At 46.6% G+C, this 18,653-nt stretch overlaps 7 protein-coding genes and 2 long non-coding RNA genes across 10 annotated transcripts; 4 read left to right on the forward strand and 5 right to left on the reverse strand.

The window, feature by feature from the left end:
• Positions 1–17: 17 nt before the first annotated feature.
• On the reverse strand, positions 18–2,663 carry LOC132259516 (BRCA2-interacting transcriptional repressor EMSY). Its single transcript, XM_059757182.1, has 4 exons — positions 2,496–2,663; positions 1,985–2,382; positions 423–1,920; positions 18–360 (listed from the first exon to the last, which is right to left on the reverse strand). Exons 1-4 carry the CDS (start codon positions 2,554–2,556, stop codon positions 311–313), a joined length of 2,007 nt encoding a protein of 668 aa, XP_059613165.1. The 5' UTR covers positions 2,557–2,663; the 3' UTR covers positions 18–310.
• A 172-nt stretch (positions 2,664–2,835) lies between these two features.
• LOC132259760 (uncharacterized protein KIAA2013 homolog) lies at positions 2,836–5,443 on the forward strand. Its single transcript, XM_059757517.1, has 2 exons — positions 2,836–3,973; positions 4,032–5,443. Exons 1-2 carry the CDS (start codon positions 3,037–3,039, stop codon positions 4,973–4,975), a joined length of 1,881 nt encoding a protein of 626 aa, XP_059613500.1. The 5' UTR covers positions 2,836–3,036; the 3' UTR covers positions 4,976–5,443.
• Positions 5,444–5,457: 14 nt separating this feature from the next.
• LOC132259759 (elongation factor G, mitochondrial) lies at positions 5,458–7,909 on the reverse strand. Its single transcript, XM_059757516.1, has 2 exons — positions 7,734–7,909; positions 5,458–7,663 (listed from the first exon to the last, which is right to left on the reverse strand). Exons 1-2 carry the CDS (start codon positions 7,803–7,805, stop codon positions 5,492–5,494), a joined length of 2,244 nt encoding a protein of 747 aa, XP_059613499.1. The 5' UTR covers positions 7,806–7,909; the 3' UTR covers positions 5,458–5,491.
• A 37-nt stretch (positions 7,910–7,946) lies between these two features.
• LOC132259761 (NADH dehydrogenase (ubiquinone) complex I, assembly factor 6 homolog) lies at positions 7,947–9,096 on the forward strand. The gene is made up of 2 exons (XM_059757518.1): positions 7,947–8,126; positions 8,181–9,096. The coding sequence occupies exons 1-2, from the start codon at positions 8,008–8,010 to the stop codon at positions 8,992–8,994; spliced, it is 933 nt and encodes a 310-aa protein (XP_059613501.1). The 5' UTR covers positions 7,947–8,007; the 3' UTR covers positions 8,995–9,096.
• Positions 9,097–9,478: 382 nt separating this feature from the next.
• On the reverse strand, positions 9,479–13,403 carry LOC132259813 (uncharacterized). The gene is made up of 6 exons (XM_059757598.1): positions 13,277–13,403; positions 13,171–13,206; positions 12,966–13,022; positions 10,013–10,688; positions 9,791–9,944; positions 9,479–9,718 (listed from the first exon to the last, which is right to left on the reverse strand). Exons 1-4 carry the CDS (start codon positions 13,344–13,346, stop codon positions 10,330–10,332), a joined length of 522 nt encoding a protein of 173 aa, XP_059613581.1. The 5' UTR covers positions 13,347–13,403; the 3' UTR covers positions 9,479–9,718; positions 9,791–9,944; positions 10,013–10,329.
• LOC132259812 (U2 snRNP-associated SURP motif-containing protein) lies at positions 10,710–15,137 on the forward strand. Of its 2 annotated transcripts, none has more exons than XM_059757596.1 (9): positions 10,710–10,901; positions 11,116–11,232; positions 11,299–11,392; positions 11,461–11,656; positions 11,714–12,883; positions 13,541–14,333; positions 14,390–14,496; positions 14,574–14,654; positions 14,712–15,137. In XM_059757596.1, the coding sequence occupies exons 1-9, from the start codon at positions 10,896–10,898 to the stop codon at positions 14,959–14,961; spliced, it is 2,814 nt and encodes a 937-aa protein (XP_059613579.1). In that variant the 5' UTR covers positions 10,710–10,895; the 3' UTR covers positions 14,962–15,137. The 2 variants fall into 2 exon arrangements, with proteins under 2 accessions (XP_059613579.1, XP_059613578.1); XM_059757595.1 differs by having other exon boundaries at positions 10,711–10,901; positions 14,562–14,654.
• Positions 15,138–15,198: 61 nt separating this feature from the next.
• Positions 15,199–15,773, reverse strand: LOC132260035 (uncharacterized). Its single transcript, XR_009468335.1, has 3 exons — positions 15,720–15,773; positions 15,556–15,642; positions 15,199–15,404 (listed from the first exon to the last, which is right to left on the reverse strand). It is a non-coding gene; the product is annotated as an uncharacterized LOC132260035 (long non-coding RNA).
• An 824-nt stretch (positions 15,774–16,597) lies between these two features.
• LOC132260245 (uncharacterized) lies at positions 16,598–17,288 on the reverse strand. Its single transcript, XR_009468354.1, has 3 exons — positions 17,191–17,288; positions 16,818–17,132; positions 16,598–16,743 (listed from the first exon to the last, which is right to left on the reverse strand). It is a non-coding gene; the product is annotated as an uncharacterized LOC132260245 (long non-coding RNA).
• Positions 17,289–17,643: 355 nt separating this feature from the next.
• On the forward strand, positions 17,644–18,644 carry LOC132259295 (large ribosomal subunit protein mL46). Its single transcript, XM_059756860.1, has 2 exons — positions 17,644–17,928; positions 17,986–18,644. The coding sequence occupies exons 1-2, from the start codon at positions 17,758–17,760 to the stop codon at positions 18,589–18,591; spliced, it is 777 nt and encodes a 258-aa protein (XP_059612843.1). The 5' UTR covers positions 17,644–17,757; the 3' UTR covers positions 18,592–18,644.
• The last annotated feature ends 9 nt before the right edge of the window (positions 18,645–18,653 follow it).

An 18,653-nucleotide genomic window follows, 5' to 3' on the forward strand; every position in this document is an offset into this window, starting at 1 on the left:
TAAAATTCGGCAAATTGTCCAGTGAATTTCTCCATATTGAAAAATCCTTTTAAATCGACATTTAGTGTTTTATTATTTTCACTTTGTACACGTTAAAATGTGACACATGACAAACAAAAAAATGGGGGGGGGGGGAGAAATTGCTGTTTGTTAGAGAAATAGTCTCAATAAATCAAACAAAAGTTCTCCGAAAAAATAGGGAAAATCTTGGCCTCCGTAAAAGATTAAGAAGTTGTATAATGAACGATTTGCATTTCTCTTTCATGACATGAAAAAAATGAGAAAAATATCAATTATGAGATGATAAAATCTACTCAATACTACTGCATTCTTGCTCTCGCATTGCCATTTCGTTGGATTCTGTGAAGAGAAAAGTACAAAATTTAGATTCTAGAGTCATTGGAAATCCTTTTTTGTGTTACCCAAAATTTGCCCAGCCGTAATGAGAGTGTCGATGGAGATTTTGGGAATTCCACTGCTGTTCATGTCTTCCTCAGGTGTCTCCTCGTCGTGGAAATCCTCCTCCACAATAGCATCGTCCACCAGATCGGCAGAATTGCTCCCCAGCGTCACTTCGTCCTCCTCAATCTGCTCCTCTGGCCCCTCGGACAGATATGTGTATTCCAGGGAATTCTCCTCGTCGTCGCCACTCTTGCGCCGCGTCCGGATGTGATTCGTCTGCGTGTCCAGCTCCTCCTCCCAATCCGTCGTCACCACCTTCGCCCGCTTTGGCACGCGAATGGTCCGCAAATTGGCCCTGGCCGAGTCCAGGACATCGTCATTGGCTGGGAGAATGTCCACGGGCGTGTCTTCGGTGATCTGACTGGCAAATGGCACGTCCTCCTGCTGCACACTCTGCTCCTGCTGCACATCCAGCACCACCACATTGTTCTCCATCGGCTCCACTGTGATCACTTTGGGATCCTTGATGATCTTGAACACACTGTTGGCCGCATTCGCCGGCGGCGTGATGGCTTTGGCCGGTGGCGGAAGCACAAATGTCTGAATGGTCTTGGCTGGCGCCACTTTGGCCTTCACCGGATCATTCACCGCCTTCAGCACCATCTTCCCCGACGGCCCCGTGACGATCTTGATGTTATCCGGCCGCCCCTGAAGCGTCTTCAGGTTCAATCCCGCCGGAATCTTCACCTGCGTGCCCGGCGTCAGAGGCGCCGGTGTGATTTGCTGACTGATGATCTTCACTTTGGGACGCACAGGCTGACCAGCAGTCACTGTTGTTGTCACCACACTGGAGTTGAGTGTTTTCGCAATGCCACTCTGCAGGGCGCTCGTGACACTCGACGGGATCTTCTTGATAATATTCCCACCATTGGCCGCAATCAATGTGGCCAGAGAGTTGCTCGTCAAGTTCACTCTCTTCACGGCGCCCTGAACAGCCACAGAAACTCTCGATTGTCGCTCCTCTTCTGGCCAATTCTCGGCATTCATCACATCACCCGGAGGAGTGTCAATCTTCTTCACCACCGCCTTCCCGGCAGACGTTCCCAGTTGACTGAGTTTCGTCAGATTCGTCGTGATGTCCTTCTTCGATGTGGCAATTTGGGGCAACAATTGGATTGGCGTCCTTCCGCTCTCCTCCAGCGGAGACTTTATCTCACTCACAGTGCGCTTCAGCGTGGCAGGAAGTGGAGCAGGACTCGCGTAGGAGTGCATAATTCTGCTGGCCAGATTGCTCTTCTCACTGTCCGACAGCGGAGACTTCTTCGGCGATGTCCACTTGAGATTCTTCACTCGCTTGGCGCTTGTCTTCTTCTCCGGCGACTCTCGGCGCATCTCCAGCATTTCCTTGCCCTTCCCACTGGGTGAGGCTTGAACAAATCGCTTCTTGGCCAGTGGAAAACTCTCTTGCGACGCCACTGAACGTTTTCCATCCTTCCGCGGCGTCATTCTCGGCACAAACTGCAAAGAAAGTGGATGAAATTACAGGAAATCCATTAAGAATCTCGGATTCTCTCACACCCACCTCACCCTCCATGACCACTGGCGCTGAGGACGTGTGCAGGAGTGGCTTGAACAGTCTCTCCGTGTCTGAGGGATGTGGCAGCATTGAATTCTGTCGCGATCCTTCCGCCACGGCCGCGTCCGCGATTGGCGTCAGCGCGGTGTGAATTGTGTCCCGCGGGAAGAACGGGAACGTCCGTCGTCCCTCGCGGCTCCACTCGTGTGACGTGTTGGGGCCACACATCTTCGTGGCCACCGTGTTCAGCTCCTCATCGTGCGCCACCCTGCGAGCCTCGCAGCGATGCCTGTCCACTGAGATGTGGAGGATCACCTGCAGATCCTTCAGTATGCCCATCTTCCTCTCCGTCAGATGACCCTGAGCCCGGAAGGTGCTCACCACACTCGAGTAGGCGTCCAATTCTGCAGAAGAGAGAGTCGAGAGAGAGTGAACATTTGTTTTGAAAACAAACAAGAATTGCCTCCAAAATTTCTTGCTGCTTGTTTTGCCTGCCAGTCAACCGAGCAAAACTCACCCAAACGCCTCAAAACACTGCGACACTCGTCTCTCGTCATATCCACAGTTGTTGGCCACATCGTTTGCCACGGTTTATGTACAATGTAGTGCAAAAGAACGCGAGAAAATAGTTAGAAAACAAATTTTGTCACTCAACGTCAATCCGCCATGATTTTGCGCTGTCTTGCGCGGCGAGTTTTCAGCTTGACCCAGTGGAAAGTTCCGAGGAAGTCGTCAGGACACATCTTTGCATCTCAGTTTTCTTCAAGAAACACAGGGCAAATCAATGCGATCGACATAGCGTAGTTAATATACATGCAGAAAAAGCCACAAATTTACATTTACAATTCCCTAATTATCTCCTTGTATTTTATTTATGCCTGAATCATAATTAGACAAAACATAGGACACTTCCACAGAACCCGCGAGCGGGTTCGGATGAAATTTTGAAGTTTTGACGTTTTGACGCGCGGGATACAGCACAGCAGAGTGTGTGTTTTCCAATTCGCGGTGTGAATTAGAAAATGATCTCGTGAGTGTTTTTAGCGTGAAAAAGTGTGATGAAATTCAAAGTTGACACCGCCGATTTCGTGCGTCGCGTGCGCCGTTTGCACGACACCAACTACAGCTTGACGTATCGACGCCTGTTCTTCCTGCTGCTCGCGGTGGCGGTGGTGCTGCTGTACTTGGGCCCCTCGATTTTCCGATGGCTCTTTGGGGCGCCAGAAGTGCCCAAGGATCCCCTGCTCCACTGCATGGATGACCGCTTGACACCCTTCTACGTGCCCTCGATGGAGTTCAACGCCAACATCCGCCACAGTCCGCCTTTCCCGCACGAGAGGAACATCATTCCATACGTGGGCAATGGATACTTCGGGCTGGAGATCCAGGAAGACGCCCATCTGAGCATCAAGAGTGGCAGGACGCTGATGCTGCCCGTGTACTTTCACCCCATCGTGTCGCTGTCGTCGAAGAATGCCGGGAATCAGGAGGCCACAGCCGTGGATTACGCCTCTGGGATGGTGCACAGGTTCCAGTGCTTCGAGGATGGGTACTTTGTCATCTACAAGTACTACGCCCACCGCACCATGCCCAATGTGCTCGTGCAGGAGATCCAGGTGACCAACACGAAGAATCAGCTGATCGACGTGGAACTCGTGCTGCCCAGAATATCCGACTGGCCAACGGCAGTGTCGCAGATCAAGCATCTCCAGCACGGCTCCAACATTATCGAGTACCAAGTGGTCACGGGCTTGGTGGAGCTGAACGACAACAAGGGCCACGCCGTGACAGTGTCAGTGGTGTCCAGACACATTCCCAGGACGCTGACGCTGAAGAAGCGCGGCATCACGAAGCTGGAGCTGCTCTCCACCATCGTGTATTCCGATCCCATTTCCATGGACATGTATCTGAAGGCGCAGGTGAAGGACAGGACGGAGAAGGCGGCGATTGAGGCGATGGAGAAGGCGCTTCAAGAAGCAGTGCACGATGATTCAGGTGAATTCTTATCAATTCCCACTTGCACAATCACCGCTGACGCTCTAAACTATTCCAGGTGCTGGATATTATGGCTTCCAGCGACGTCATGCGCGCGTGTGGAACAGTCTGTGGGCGACTGGCTTTGAGATCAGCACCAGCAAGGCTGAAAACTCCCTCAACGGCGACCGCATAAACGCCACAATGTACGCCGTCTTGTCGCAGGCGCGCTCTTATGAGTTCGAGGAGAGCGTGAGTCCGCAGCGCAAGACGGAGATCTCCAATCTGCTAGCCACCGAGGCCGAGGGATGCTTCGACAGTCACCACACCCTCCAGGCGGAGACGCTGTGGAGCGACATGTCCACGCTGGAGGAGTTCAACAGCGTCACGAGCTCGTGGATGTTGACGCTGGAGAAGCAGGGATGCCACAATCTCCTCCATGCCGGCGCCAGTGGTCTCATCCAAGCCATGGTGTTGAGCTTCGGCGGCTTCCGCTTCAGCAATCAACACCTGGAGATGAACATCCATCCGAAATACCTTCATCGCGAGTACAACTTCCGGCGTCTGAACTACGGCAACATGACGCACGTGAATGTGTCTGTGTCCGTGAAGGACGACAACAAGGCTGTTCTCTACGTCGCCCTGGACAGATTGGATCGCAATTACTATGCCTGCGATGCGGGCTGTCTGGACGATCCTGTGCCTCTCAGTCAGACTCGACGGCGCTTCCCAGTGAAGCTCACGGAACCCTTGACGGCCATTCTCTACATCACGGCCGATCGCCAGCACATCGAGGAGCTCCACCACGCGATTCACGTGAAGGAGGTTGTGGAGGCGCCAGCGCACGAACACCACGTGATTGCGCTGCACAAGCACGGCCACCACTTGGCCGGACTGCCCAAGATCTTCTGGATCAGCGTGTGCAGCCTCATTGTCGTCTTCCACATCTTCCTGTGCAAGCTGATCGTGAAGGAATACTGCGAACCGCCGGACAAAATGCGCTACCGCTACAGCAAACCATAATCCGTGGCACAGCGAGTGATACTTTCTTTTCTGTTTTCTTAAGACTTTTATCAAGAGGGAGATTAACAAGCGCGCAAATCGATGTGAATTAATTCTTTTTGGCATAAATTGTTGATTTTTTCCGAGTACTTCTGAGCTGAGCTAAAGCACGGTCTTCGGTTTGTCAGTGAGTCTAGAAGTAAATGGCACGATTTGGGTCCAAATTTGATGTTAAAGCTGCACTAATTACCCGTCCAATGACACCTCAAGCTTAAGATTTCAAGTGTCTTTGAACCCTAATTCAACCGAGCTCTCGAAAACTTCCACTCGTCAGAACATTAGAAGTCTTTTTTTCTCAGTGACGCTTTAACAATACTAATTATAATAAAAGTCTCCCTCTTGACTTTACAACACTTTTGCGTTCACGCCCTTAAGGAAAAATGGGGCTCAACGATCGTCAAAGCTGCAATAATAATAAATTATATGTAATCTAAACACGCGTTGTTTGTAATTTTTGTATTTCAACTACTCTAAAATTCAATTCTTTTTCTTCTTCCGCTCATCCACTGTGATACCCTGTGATCTCTGGTACTCCTGGATGAGCTTCTCCTGCACCTCCGGCAAGCAGGGCGAGTACCGTGAGTACTCCATCGTGAACTCACCCTTGCCCTGCGTCGACGAGCGCAATTCTCCGGCGTAGCCAAACATGTCGTTCAGCGGCACTTCGGCGTACGTCGTGAACCAGCCCTCATTCCCGTCCGTGCCGGTGATGATGCCGTGTCGCTTGCTCAGCTGTCCCAGGATTGCGCCCTGGAACTCCTCTGGCGCCGTCACTTCCACCGACATGATGGGCTCCAAGATCTGCCACGCGCCATTCTCGAACACATCCCGAATGGCACCCTGGGCGGCCAGGAAGAAAGAGTACTCACTGGAGTCCACCATGTGATGAGCGCCGTCCTGCAGACGGAATTTCAGCCCCGCCAGTCGATGGCCCGTGAGCAGTCCCTTCTCCGCCATGGCGCGGAATCCCTTCTCAATGCCTGGGATGAAGGGCTTGGGCACGTTCGTGCCTATCGTCTCGTCCGCGAATTCCAGCAGTGTGTTCTGCGTGGGCGGCAGAGGCTCCAGAATCCCCGTCACGCGTCCATACTGTCCCTGTCCGCCGGACTGCTTCTTGTGCAGATAGTCAAAGGCGCAGGGCGCCACCAGAGTCTCCCTGAACGCCACCTTGGGCTTCCCCAGCACCACCGGACATCCGTACTCCCTCTCCATTCGCTGCGCATAGATCTCCAGATGCAGCTCGCCCATGCCCGAGACGAGAGTCTCCTTCACATCGGTATCGTAGTGGAAATGGAATGTGGGATCTTCTTTGGTGAACCGCGCGATGGCCTTTGAGAAGTTGTCGCGATCCTTATTGTTAGCCGGCACAATTGACATCGACACCACCGGATCGGGCACATAGATGGACTCCATCGAGAGCGGTGACTTGGGATTCAGCACAAAAGTGTCACCACTGGCGCAATCCACGCCGAACAGGGCGAAAATGTCCCCGGCAAACACTTCATTTACATCCTCCATTTGATTCGAGTGCAGCCGCACCAGTCGCGAGATCCTCACCTTCTTATCCGTGCGTGTGTTGTAGATGTTGTCACCCTTCCTGAGACATCCCTGGTAGCATCTCAGATACGTGAGTTGCCCAAAACGTCCAGCTTCGAGCTTAAATGCCAGTCCAACGAAGGGATGCGAATCATCTCGTGCCGAATTGAGCACGATTGTCTCAGTGGGCTGTCCCTCCTTCTCCACCAGCGCTGTATTCTCCACCTCACCGGGATTGGGCAGATAATCCAGCACGGCGTCCAGAAGAGGCTGCACACCTTTATTCTTCAGCGCTGTGCCGAGTAAAACCGGCGTGAATTTCCTCTTCAGACACGCTCGTCGAATGGCAGCCGCAATGTCCTTCTCAGTCACTCCCTTGTCCTCCAGAAACAGCTCACCAAGTGTGTCATCCACATTCGAGAGATGCTCAATCAATTCCTGTCGCTTCTCCTCCGTCTCGGTTCTCATGTTCTGTGGCACTTCGTCGCGACGGATCTTCATGCCGAAATCACCTTCGAAGAAGATTGCCTCGTTCTTCACAATGTCCACCACGCCCTGACACTCGGACTCCAGACCAATGGGCAGTTGGAGGAAGGCGGCATTGTGATTCAACTTGGAGCGCATCTGATGCAGAACTCGATAGGGATTCGCGCCCATTCGATCGAGTTTGTTGATGAAGGCCAAGCAGGGAACATTGTACCGCTTCATCTGCCTATTGACCGTCAAAGTCTGGCTCTGGACACCGCCGACAGCGCACAGGACCAGAATGGCTCCGTCCAGGACGCGAAGGGCTCTCTCCACCTCCACAGTGAAGTCCACATGCCCAGGAGTGTCGATTATGTTGATATTGTGGTCATTCCAGATGGTGTACGTAGCCGCGGATTGAATGGTGATCCCGCGCTGTCTCTCCAGCTCCATCGAGTCCATCGTAGCGCCCACATTGTCCTTGCCCTTCACCTCATGCATCGTGTTTATCCGACCGGTGTAGAACAGAATCCGCTCCGTGAGTGTCGTTTTGCCGCTGTCGATGTGAGCGGATATTCCAATATTCCGGATCTTCTGCAGAGGCTTGTGCTCTGCAAATTGGGCATGCGAGGAGAAGTACCGAGGATTCTGTCCGGGAAAAGGGATCTTTAATTAGTAGTGAGGTTATGGGATGTTGCATCACACTCTTCACGCTTACAAACGCCACTGATCTGCCCACGTGACCACTCCTCAGGGTGACTGGGAGTCTCAGAACACTAAAGATAGCCATATCCGGATTCAACACAGACAGATCAAGGAAATATCACATAAAATCCTGGAGCAGGAAAAAACACTCGCGTTTTTCACTGGATGGTGGCGCTCAAGTCGACAAAGAGATTATCCCAAAAGACAATTCATTTTATCCAAGATGTCATAACCTCAATTAAAGTTGAAAATAACTTTTAGAAAATAGCATAAAATTCAGCAAAAATATGAATTATCGTGCTTGGAGGAGTTGTAAATTGATTCACATACTTTCTCTGCATTCTCCTGCACGTAATTTATCGAGTGTCAGTGGAAGCGTCTCGAGTTACTGCCTGAATTCTGTGAAGTACGTTCCTCTTGAGGAGTGTTTTGATTTGCTAACAAGTTTACTTTTTCCCAGAAATCACGACTATGAGAACTTCCTGGCACTTCTGCTGCTAGACAATTCGCTGATGCAGAAAGCCTTCTGCATCAGGGCGTTCAATGTGGAAGTGGCACGAGTGAATGATCAGGTTTCTGAGGCAAAAATAGGTGAAATGAGACTGAAATTCTGGGAGGACACAATTGATAAGATCTTCAGTCCTGAGGATGTCCCTATTCCGGAACATCCCATAGCCAAGGCGCTGAAAAACACCACAATGGAGTGCAAATTATCAAAAATGTACTTCCAACGCCTGGTCAAGTCCAGACGAAGACTGGGAAATGTGTCCTTTCTCACGGTGAAAGAAATGGAGGATTACGCTGAGCAGACAAACTCCAGCATTTACTACCTAATCCTGGAGGCTGCTGGTGTGAAGAATCTCCACGCGGATCACGCGGCATCTCACTTGGGCAAGGCGCAGGGAATCAGCAATATAATTCGCTCTTTGCCACATCAGCGACGCAATGCCATCATCCCAATTCCTCAGGAGACTCTGCTGAAGCACGGCGTGAGTCAGGAGAGGATCTATCGCGACCAGGAGAGTGATAAGGGTGTGGAAAACTGTGTCTTCGAGATTGCAACAGTGGCTCATCAGCATCTTGAGAAAGCTCGTTCGATGAAAGATCAAATTCCTCGGGATTGTCTGCCAATTCTTCTTCCGGGAATTGCAATTGATCGATACTTGGAGCGCTTGAGGAGAGCACATTTTCACCCCTCGGTAGAAATGCTGCGGAAGAGGGACAATCTTCTGCCTATTTCACTCAAGTGGAATCGAATGCGCTCTAAATTCTAAGAGCGTTTGTGGCAAAATATCTAATTGTGAACATAAAGTGAATAAAATAGTCTGTCAGTGACATAATTGGAAAATTGTATTAAGGATTAATAAGTTGACTGATGGAGTTGAGGATGAAATCGTCTTAACTAACGCTCTTTATCACAGAATGCTTACGAATATGATTGCGAAATCTCTTATTGTAAGAGAGAACTTTCAACTTATCCATGTAAAAATTTTCTTTTAGCAGCGATAAGAGGAAAAGGATGCAATTATAAAGATTTTTTGGTATTGCTTGCAAAGTAGTTTACTTCAAAATAGGGTCATCGAATGTTAAGTGGAAGGATTGGAAGGTTATTTCCCGCCAGCTGCATTCGCTGCAGCTAAGAGCGTAGAAAGCACGTCTGTAAAAGAGAAATGGCACATTAGTTACACGTTAAAATTTCTAAAATCGTTAAGAATCCAAAGAAACAAATATTGGTAACACGAAAATTACCTTTTACTTGGTTTAGTACGTCATTTACAGCATCCGTTGCAATAACTGATCGATCTGGATTTACTGGAACAGTTACAGTTCCTGGATTATTTCCATTGTTTCCGCCATTGTTTCCGCCATTATTTCCTCCATTGTTTCCTCCGTTTCCTCCATTGTTTCCGCCATTGTTTCCTCCGTTGTTTCCTCCATTGCTTTCAGAATTGTCCCAATGATCCCAATCATGTGGTTTTGGCATCGCCAAGGAAACAACTGTACAAATCAGTTACAAGACACACCATTATATTCACTAAAAAGAATTATCACAGTAAGTGAAGAAATTACCAATCAACTGAAGGATCAAAAGAAGAATTACAGACGAGCGATTGCTCAGAAACAGTCGTTTCCACTCCATTTTCAAAGAAGAACTGATCTTTGAAATATATTTCCTCGATTTTATATTATATGAAATAAAAAGCCCTGGTGAATCGTGAGGTTTCTGCAATTAGAAAAATCGTGATTACTTTTCTTCAATATTGTTTATGAGTAACAAAAATTGTTACTCACCGAAACTCAAGGCGAAACCAGAAGAAAGGACACAACAACAAGTTTTCTGGAGTTTATAAATTATAAATGTTTGAAAGAATTAGCAACATTTGCAAAAAAGTTAAGTGTGGAATCGTGACTGAATATTGAATACAAATAAAACTCCTCAACAACCAACCCAGTGACAAATTAAAGTAATCTTTCTTATCTTACCCATTACCATTCTTTATTCTTTTTCAATTCGCTAATTATGCAATGTTAAAGACGAATGATAAAAATTCAATAGTTTCCTGCTGTGGATATTGCTGATCTTCGTGTTGCAATGAAAACAGAACAAATTAGTAGTGCGAAGATTCAGTCGTAGAACATTCTGTCGATGATTCAGTGGTTGAAGAAGATTCCGTTGTTGATGAACATTCCGTTGTTGAAGATTCCGTTGTTGAAGATTCCGTTGTTGATGAAGATTCCGTTGTTGAAGATTCCGTTGTTGAAGATTCCGTTGTTGATGAACATTCCGTTGTTGAAGATTCCGTTGTTGAAGATTCCGTTGTTGAAGATTCCGTTGTTGATGAACAGTCTGTTGTAGACTCAGTGGAGGATTCCGTTGAGAATTCCGTTGTTGTTGTCCATGATTTCCACCATTTCCACGGTTTTTCATTTTTTGGTGGTGCCCAGTGATGATTAAATGTATCATGAACTGCAAAGAATGTTTAATTCAACATTGATTTAGTACTCGGTTTGGTGTTTATTAACATCAAATGGAATTTTGAAAAATAGAGACAATAATTCTGATAAGATTTTTTTCGTTTTTTCTCAGTGTATTCCATCTGGCAACTCGCGTGAGACGAAACATCGCATGCGATGTCACAGTGACAGTGGGTCGATGTTCTGAGAAAATGCCGAAATGAAGGTTTGTGTATGAATTTTCTCAATTTTCAAGTGAAAAGCCCCAACTTTACGCTCAAATTTCCATTGAATATCAGAGAAAGAGTGCTTTTTCTCGTTTTGGTTATGTTTTCCCGTGACAATTGTGTGCAAATAATTGGTTTTTCACAAATGAAAGACATCGTTTGACATGTCAACAGGAATTGCTAATTTGTTGTTTTTCTCTGGCGGATTTGCAGAAAATCAATCAGCACAAATTGCAGGCCTTCGCCGTGGGGGCGATGGGCCAGAGGGGGTTGTCGCGGAAGGAGCAGGAGGAGCAGAAGAAGCGCGAGGAGGAGCAGGCAGCGGCTCACGTAAATAAGAATGTTTTGATTTGAGTTCAGGGAAAGATTTTCAATGTTGGTTTTCGCTGCTTTCAGGCATTCCAGGAGTTTGTCGAGACGTTCCAAGAGGCTCCGAGTACGCTGTCGAAGGTCTGGGTGAAGGCAGGAACTTACGATGCCGGCTCCCGAAGTGAGTATCCTCGGCCCAGACAATCATGGGCGTCTTGGTTTTATCGTTACTCTTGTTCTTTTGTGCAGAGGAAGATCATCGCGAGCGCGGGAAGCTGTACAAGCCCATGTCTAAGCTGGCGGAAGAGAAGAGTTCCACGGAGAAAGCATCAGAATATGCCATGCATTTAGCCGGAGAGTCGAAGAATCAGGAGAATCGGCTGAAGAAGAAGAGTCAGGAGAAGAAGAAGAGCAATCTTGAGCTGTTCAAGGAAGAATTGAGAATGTAAACTGAATGAGAATTGCTGCTGGGGCCTCTTGACGAACTGTTTTGTCTTTTCAGGATCCAGGAAGAGCGAGAGGAGCGCCACAAGTACAAGAATGTGGCCAGATCGATGCTCACGCACTTGGATTCGGAGCCTGGCGTGAAGGAGAACGACGTGGGCTCCTTTGACAATGGCGATCCCAACACAACCAATCTCTATCTGGGCAATCTATCGCCCAAAATCACCGAGCAGCAGCTGATGGAGTTGTTTGGCAAGTACGGACCGCTGGCCAGCATCAAGATTATGTGGCCGCGGAGTGAGGAGGAGAAGAATCGTGGCAGGAATTGCGGCTTCGTGGCCTACATGAGTCGCCGTGACGCCGAGAGAGCGCTGAAATGCCTCAATGGATGCGATGTGATGGGATATGAGATGAAGCTGGGCTGGGGCAAGTCAGTGCCCATTCTCAATCATCCCATCTACATCCCACCGGCTCTCGTGGAGTACTCAATGCCACCACCGCCCTCGGGTCTGCCCTTCAATGCCCAGACAGCCGGAGATCCGGTGCCGGAACGCGTTCCCTCGGCCGAATACATGAACAGTGCCGATGCCAAGGCAGAACTTGACTCTGTTCTCCGGGAATCTGTAGTGAAGGTGGTCATTCCGACGGACAGGACACTGCTGGCGCTCATCCATCGCATGATTGAGTTTGTGGTGCGCGAAGGTCCACTTTTTGAGGCGATGATCATGAACAGGGAGATTGAGAATCCCATGTTTCGCTTCCTCTTCGAGAACGACAGTCCGGCTCACATTTACTATCGCTGGAAGCTCTTCTCACTCCTCCAGGGTGACACGCCGAGTGAGTGGCGCGAGCGTGAGTTTCGGATGTTCGTCGGTGGCTCAGTGTGGAAGCCGCCGCCGCTGAATTTCTACACTCAAGGCATGCCAGACGAACTGGTGCCCGAAGATGCCAATTCGGAGAGCAACAAGGGCGCCTTGTCGACAGCTCAGCGTGATCGTCTTGAGGATCTAATCAGACATTTAACACCGGAAAGAACAAAGATTGGCGATGCGATGATTTTCTGCATTGAACATGCCGATGCGGCGGATGAAATTTGCGAGTGTATCGCCGAATCGATGGCCAATAGCGAAACATTGGTGCACAAGAAGATCGCCCGATTGTATCTCATCTCTGACATCCTGCACAATTGTTCCGTTAAAGTACAAAATGCCAGCTTCTTCCGAAAAGCGTGAGTAGAAGAGATTTTTCAACATATTTTATGATCAACTGATCAAAAACTTCAATCTAAATCCCTTTTGGAATACACTTACCGCGCTTATTTCCAAATTGCGGTCCCCAAATGTGCATAACTGACTGAATTGTGTGACCTATAAGAAAGAAGGAAAGCAGAAGAACTCTTAGTCACAGCTTAAATATCTTTGTTGCTATCTGCAATATATATTAAGTGTGAATCATGAAAATGTAGGAAAATCACCACAAAACAAATCGTGATATTGAAAAATAAGTTTGACATACCAATTTTTTTAAAAAACGGTTCAGCCTGAGTTGAATCTGTATAAAATCACATAAAAATGTAGGTTTTAAAGCAGTTTTGTCACAATAATGATTGCAAGATTCTTACTTATCCATAGAGAAAGCATCATCAAGAGGAATATTGGGTAGATTTTGAATGAATTCTTAGTCACAGTCATATTTGCACTGAAAATTCACTTTAACTCTGCGTGTCCTAATGCTGAACTGACGAAAGAATTGCTGTGAATTTCCTTGACATCACTTTTTTAAAGAGAATTGTGAAACTTGTGCTTTGGAGAATAGTTTAAATTATCCACACTTGTCACGATTTCGTGCTGATAAATCGTGTGTTTGTGTCTTTGTTTCTTTGCAGAATGGAGAGAAACCTCTTGGACATCTTCAAGGAGCTCAACACAGCGTACATGGGCGTGGAGAGTCGCCTGAAGGCGGAGGGCTTCAAGGTGCGCGTGCTGCAAGTGTGTCGAACGTGGGAAGAGTGGGTTGTGTATCCGCGGGATTTCCTGCTGAAGCTGCGCAACACTTTCCTGGGGCAGATCGAAGAAGTGGTGGAAGAGCTCGACGGGGCGCCGCTGTCTGGGGATGAGAAGGACGATGAGGATCTCGATGGTGTGCCTCTGGATGGCGCGGCGCTGCTCAAGAGCGCCATGCTGAGGGGTTTGCCGGACATTGTGGCGTCCGAGAGTGGCTCCAGGTCGGCCATGGACAGGAACAGTCATGACAGCGATATGGATGATGATATTGATGGTGTGCCACTGGATGAGGACATCGATGGGATTCCGCTGGGCAGTGCGTTCGGCAAGGGTGCTGCTGGTGGAGCATTTGTGCCATCAAAGTGGGAAACTGTCGATCCGGAGCAGATTGAGGCGCAAGCGATCACGACCAGCAAGTGGGACAAGTTGAATCCCGTCACGCCTGATCCACCGCGAATTGGCGGCGATTCGGATGACAGTAATGATGATGCATTGAGTCTGGGAACGTCAGAATCCGCCAGGGATTACGATGAGGAGCGCAGGACACGATTGCGTGAGATTGAGCTGAAAATCCTGCAATATCAGGACGAATTGGAGTCGGGAAAGAGGACATTGAAGACAGGTTGGACGCTGTCGCAGCAATTGGAGCACTTCCGGCGAAAACTCATGAAGAAAGTGAGTAGAAAATGTTGAGATGATGAGAAAATATGCTAAAATTCGAGATTTTCCAGTCCCTGCGTGATCCTCGAGGGCAGGACAACTCAGACTCCGCTTCAGAGAAGTATTCATCCAGTTCGAGGGAGAAGAAATCCGACAGACGCAGTTTAAGTCCTCCAGAGTAAGAGAAATTATTATATTATTGCCTTTGCGAAGGACTTTTTTGCTAATTGATCTTTCTTGAAGATCATCTAAAAGAGCATCACATCGATCACGATCGCCGTATGTTAAGAAATCTGCCAGAGACTCAATTTCACCGCCCAGCAGTAGGAATTTAAAGTAAGTGGTTTATCCTGGTTTAATTGGCAGATGATCAGTATTTTCTTCCCCGAAAAGGTTGAAACGCGGTCGATCGCGCAGTGCTTCGGACTCGCCAAAGAGATACAGAGACAGGCGATATGAGCAGAGTCCGCCGAGGAAGCATCGCAGCCCGTCGCCGAGGAGCTCGAGATCGAGCAGGGACTTCGGGAGGGAAGTGTCGCCTGTCTCCTCGTCCTCGGCGCGCTACAGCAGCAGCAGCACTTCCACAAAATCCCCACCGAGTCGCCATCGATCGGACAAGCACAAGCACAGACACAAATACTAGGCGATCGCCTGAATTGTGCAGATCGCGTGAGTTTCCTTCCCCTTTTTCATGATGATTCAGTTCAGTCGTTGTCAATTGTGTGGAAAATTGTATAATGTAGGGAGAAATAGAGAGAGACAAAAAGGTCACAAGATGGGCGAAAAGGCGAATGAAAATAAAAGGAAGAGTGAAAATTGGACACTTTTGTCATGCTTTCTTCGGGAGTTTCTGCAAATAATATTCTGATTCTTTTCTCTCACAAGATTTATTTCATTACATTCATCATTATTACATTATATCATTGACTGAACTTTAATTTGACTTGCAAAGTTAAATTAAAATACACGCAAATTGCAGATTAATTGTAATCCATGTAAGATTTCTCACGCATCTCATATTATAGGGTGGATGTGATTAATCAGCACCAATATCCAGGTCCAAATTCGCGCCCCAATCCGTCAAACCTAGTAACAGAAATATTGATTCTCTATTGATAGTTTTTTTTCTCACACGACTTGAATTCACTCTCATAGAATTGATTTGAAATTGAATTCAAGAAAGTATTCAACACATCTGCAGATTTTTCCATACTCTGTAAGTGATAAATGTACATACTTGAGCCATCTGCATCACTTAGTGAAACACTGGCATACGGACTTCCCGAGTCAAAATCTACATCTACTGCCGTGCCTAGAAGCCGACCTGCAAAAATTATTGATATAGACACCTTTGAAGGTGGGAAATCCTTCACAGTAATATATATAAATGAAAATACACACTTCGCCATGATAAATTGGGCTCATTAGGCATCAGATTGCTGCTCATGCTCCCTGAGAAAGGTAAAATGTATTTTATTTCATTTGCAACCCTTTCTAGTAATCAATAAAATATACTTACAATCGATCGCATTACCTATAAAAGAGAGAGGAAAAAAATTGATAATTTGTTCAGTTCCATGATAAGAAAAAAGAGATTTCTTACCAATAGATCCACTTTGACTAAACCCATCTCCAATCAGAGCGACTCGCTCTAAAGTTAATGTTCAGCAAACGTTATTAAAATGGATGCATGCTGAGTTATGTATGTTGTATTCTATGACCTTACCATTAATTCTTAGTGCTCGTATGTCAAAATTTGTCCCATCAGTTAACGCTCTCAATGCATCCGTTGGAGATCTTACAAACTGGTTCAGTAACGGCAGAGTCACCAATGAATCTTGAGGTTAAATAAAGAAAAAAAGGCCTCGACAATTAGTACAAAAGCAAAATTTTCATAATTACCAATTAAATCTAGAATAGAATTAATTGAATGGTACATACCTGAGCCATCTGCATCATTTACTGATAAAATAGCATACGAACGTCCAGAGTCTAACCCTAAGTCTACTGCCTTGCCCAGTAACTGACCTGCAAAAATTATTGATTTACTGTCGAGGCTCTAAAAACCACTTACACAATGCAAGCAATGAGTTCTAATGGGAAAATATATGTGAAATCACGATTTCTATTGCGACGTGACTAAAGACTCTTTGGGGTCTTCTAATTTTACAGCGAACTGAATTAGTGCTAATTTAAAGAAAAATTCAAAGACACTGGACGTCTTTATACCATCAACGTGTTGTTTCGTGCGTGACACGTGAATTAAGCCTCGTTCGCAGTGTGTACGGAAAAATCTGTGGCTATAAACTGCCTAAATATCCTCTCGGTTTAGCATATGTGTGTAAAGCGCCTAGTAACATATGAAAATACTCACCTCTCCATGTGAATTTGGGCTGATTAGGCTCAGGATTGGTCACCAAACGCCCTGAGAAAGGTAAAAAGTTTTTTTTTTTTCATTTTATTTGGAACCTTATGCAATAGGTAATAAAATATACTTACATTCGATTATATCACCTATAAAAGGGAAAAGAAAAGATTTGAATAGTTTATTCATTTCCATGATAAGAAAAAAAAAAGATTTCTTACCAAAAGATCCACTTTGTCTAAATCCATCTTCAGTCCAATTGATTTGCTCTGAAGAAAGAAATTTGTACAAATAGTCGCGAGCATGGTGCGTTATATTCACGGACTTACCATTAAGCACTGGGGTTCGTATGCCTACGTCTACATCAATATCTCTCCCAGTCAATTCTCTCCAGACATCTGCTGCGGTGGTTGCAACCACGTTTAGTAACGGCAGAGTCACCGATAAATCTTGAGAAAATAATCTTGGGTGAAATAAAGAAAAGAATCCTCGATTAATGAAAGTTACCAAGTTTTTGTAAAACCAGAAAACAAATCAGTATTGCACGGAATCTCACTACAGATCCTGACGATGCCATTTCAACAGTGAACAGTGAAGCCAAGACTGAATTGAAAGTTTCACAATTTTCCATAGAATGTTTCTAAATTACTGGTTTTTCCAAGGTTTTTCGTGATGTTTGTTCCTGAGTTAAAAAAACATTACTTCTTCACGAAGTCTAGCTTAAATGTGTGCAATAAAAGTAAAATTTCACATGTTATTGAGCAAATTTATTATCTTTGGTCTTGTGGCCGAAAAGACTGGGACCGTACAGCATTAAAAGGAAAAAAAATTATTATCTACAAATTAACTAGTAATTTTTTCTATCAAACATATTAACCAAGGAGCTGCAAATCCTTCTGTAAATCTTACAAAAGGACCCAAAATCGGGAATTCCCCGGTTTACCAAATTCCGAAACACTGCGAAAAATCATCCGAATTTGACAGTCGTCAAAAGTCAGGTTATCTCGGTGATCTGGTGTGGGATTGTTTTGCTATTTTCCTGTTGAAAAATCACAAGGAAAAACTTAATAGAAGATGCTGAAGAGTTTGTCACTGGCTTCTAGAGTTTTTGGAGTGTCAGGACAGCGACTGGCATCGCAAAGTGCAGCGGTGCAAAAGGAGAAATGGGATCTTCTTGCCGGTGTACTCGTTGAGAGACTCCCGGTGCTTGGGAAGACTCTCAAGCCCATTGAAGTCAAGTATCAGGTACTCCAGATCCTTTCTCTGTAAAATCACCACTTAATTTGTGAAAATCTCTCCCAGAAAATGCTGAATGACATAGAATTTGAGCAAAGCATGCTGAGCGACCACGAGAGGCGACACCAAAGGGATCAGGTGGCGGCTGAGCGCTTCAAGAAGGGTCTGGATGTGGACTTGGATGAGGTGGCGAGCAAGCAGACAGCACAGGACTATGAGGATGCCTGTGACGCGGAGTTGGCCAGCTTCAAATTGGCTGAGAGGATCACCGAAGCCGATAAGAAGAACGATGTCACGTCAACACAGAGGAAACTCGAGGATACTCTAATCTTGCTAGTTGAACAGACAGTGGGGAGCAAGAAGATTCTCCTGCTGCCTCAGGGAGTGCGTCAGGAGGGTGAGACAATGCGCCAGACAGCGGATAGAGTGATCCGAGAAGTTTGTGGTGACAAACTCAGAGTTCAGGTGTACGGAAACGCTCCTGTGGGCTTCTACAAATACAAATACCCAGTAAATCAGCGAAAAGATACCGTGGGCGCCAAAGTGTTCTTCTTCCGAGCGGCTCACGTCGATGGAAAGGCTTCCGGAAAGATTTTATGGCAGTCTAAAGAGGAAATTGAAGGGAAACTCCCGGAGGAATACTTGAAAAGTGTCCGACAATTCATTCTGTAGCACTTATGATTCATATTAGAAAAGTTTAGAGCGTCTGTAATGAGAAAAAGCCTGTTTTTGGG

The sequence above is a fragment of the Phlebotomus argentipes genome, unplaced genomic scaffold (genome assembly GCF_947086385.1).
Source record: "Phlebotomus argentipes unplaced genomic scaffold, Phlebotomus argentipes genome assembly scaffold_18, whole genome shotgun sequence".
Lineage (NCBI taxonomy): Eukaryota > Metazoa > Arthropoda > Insecta > Diptera > Psychodidae > Phlebotomus > Phlebotomus argentipes.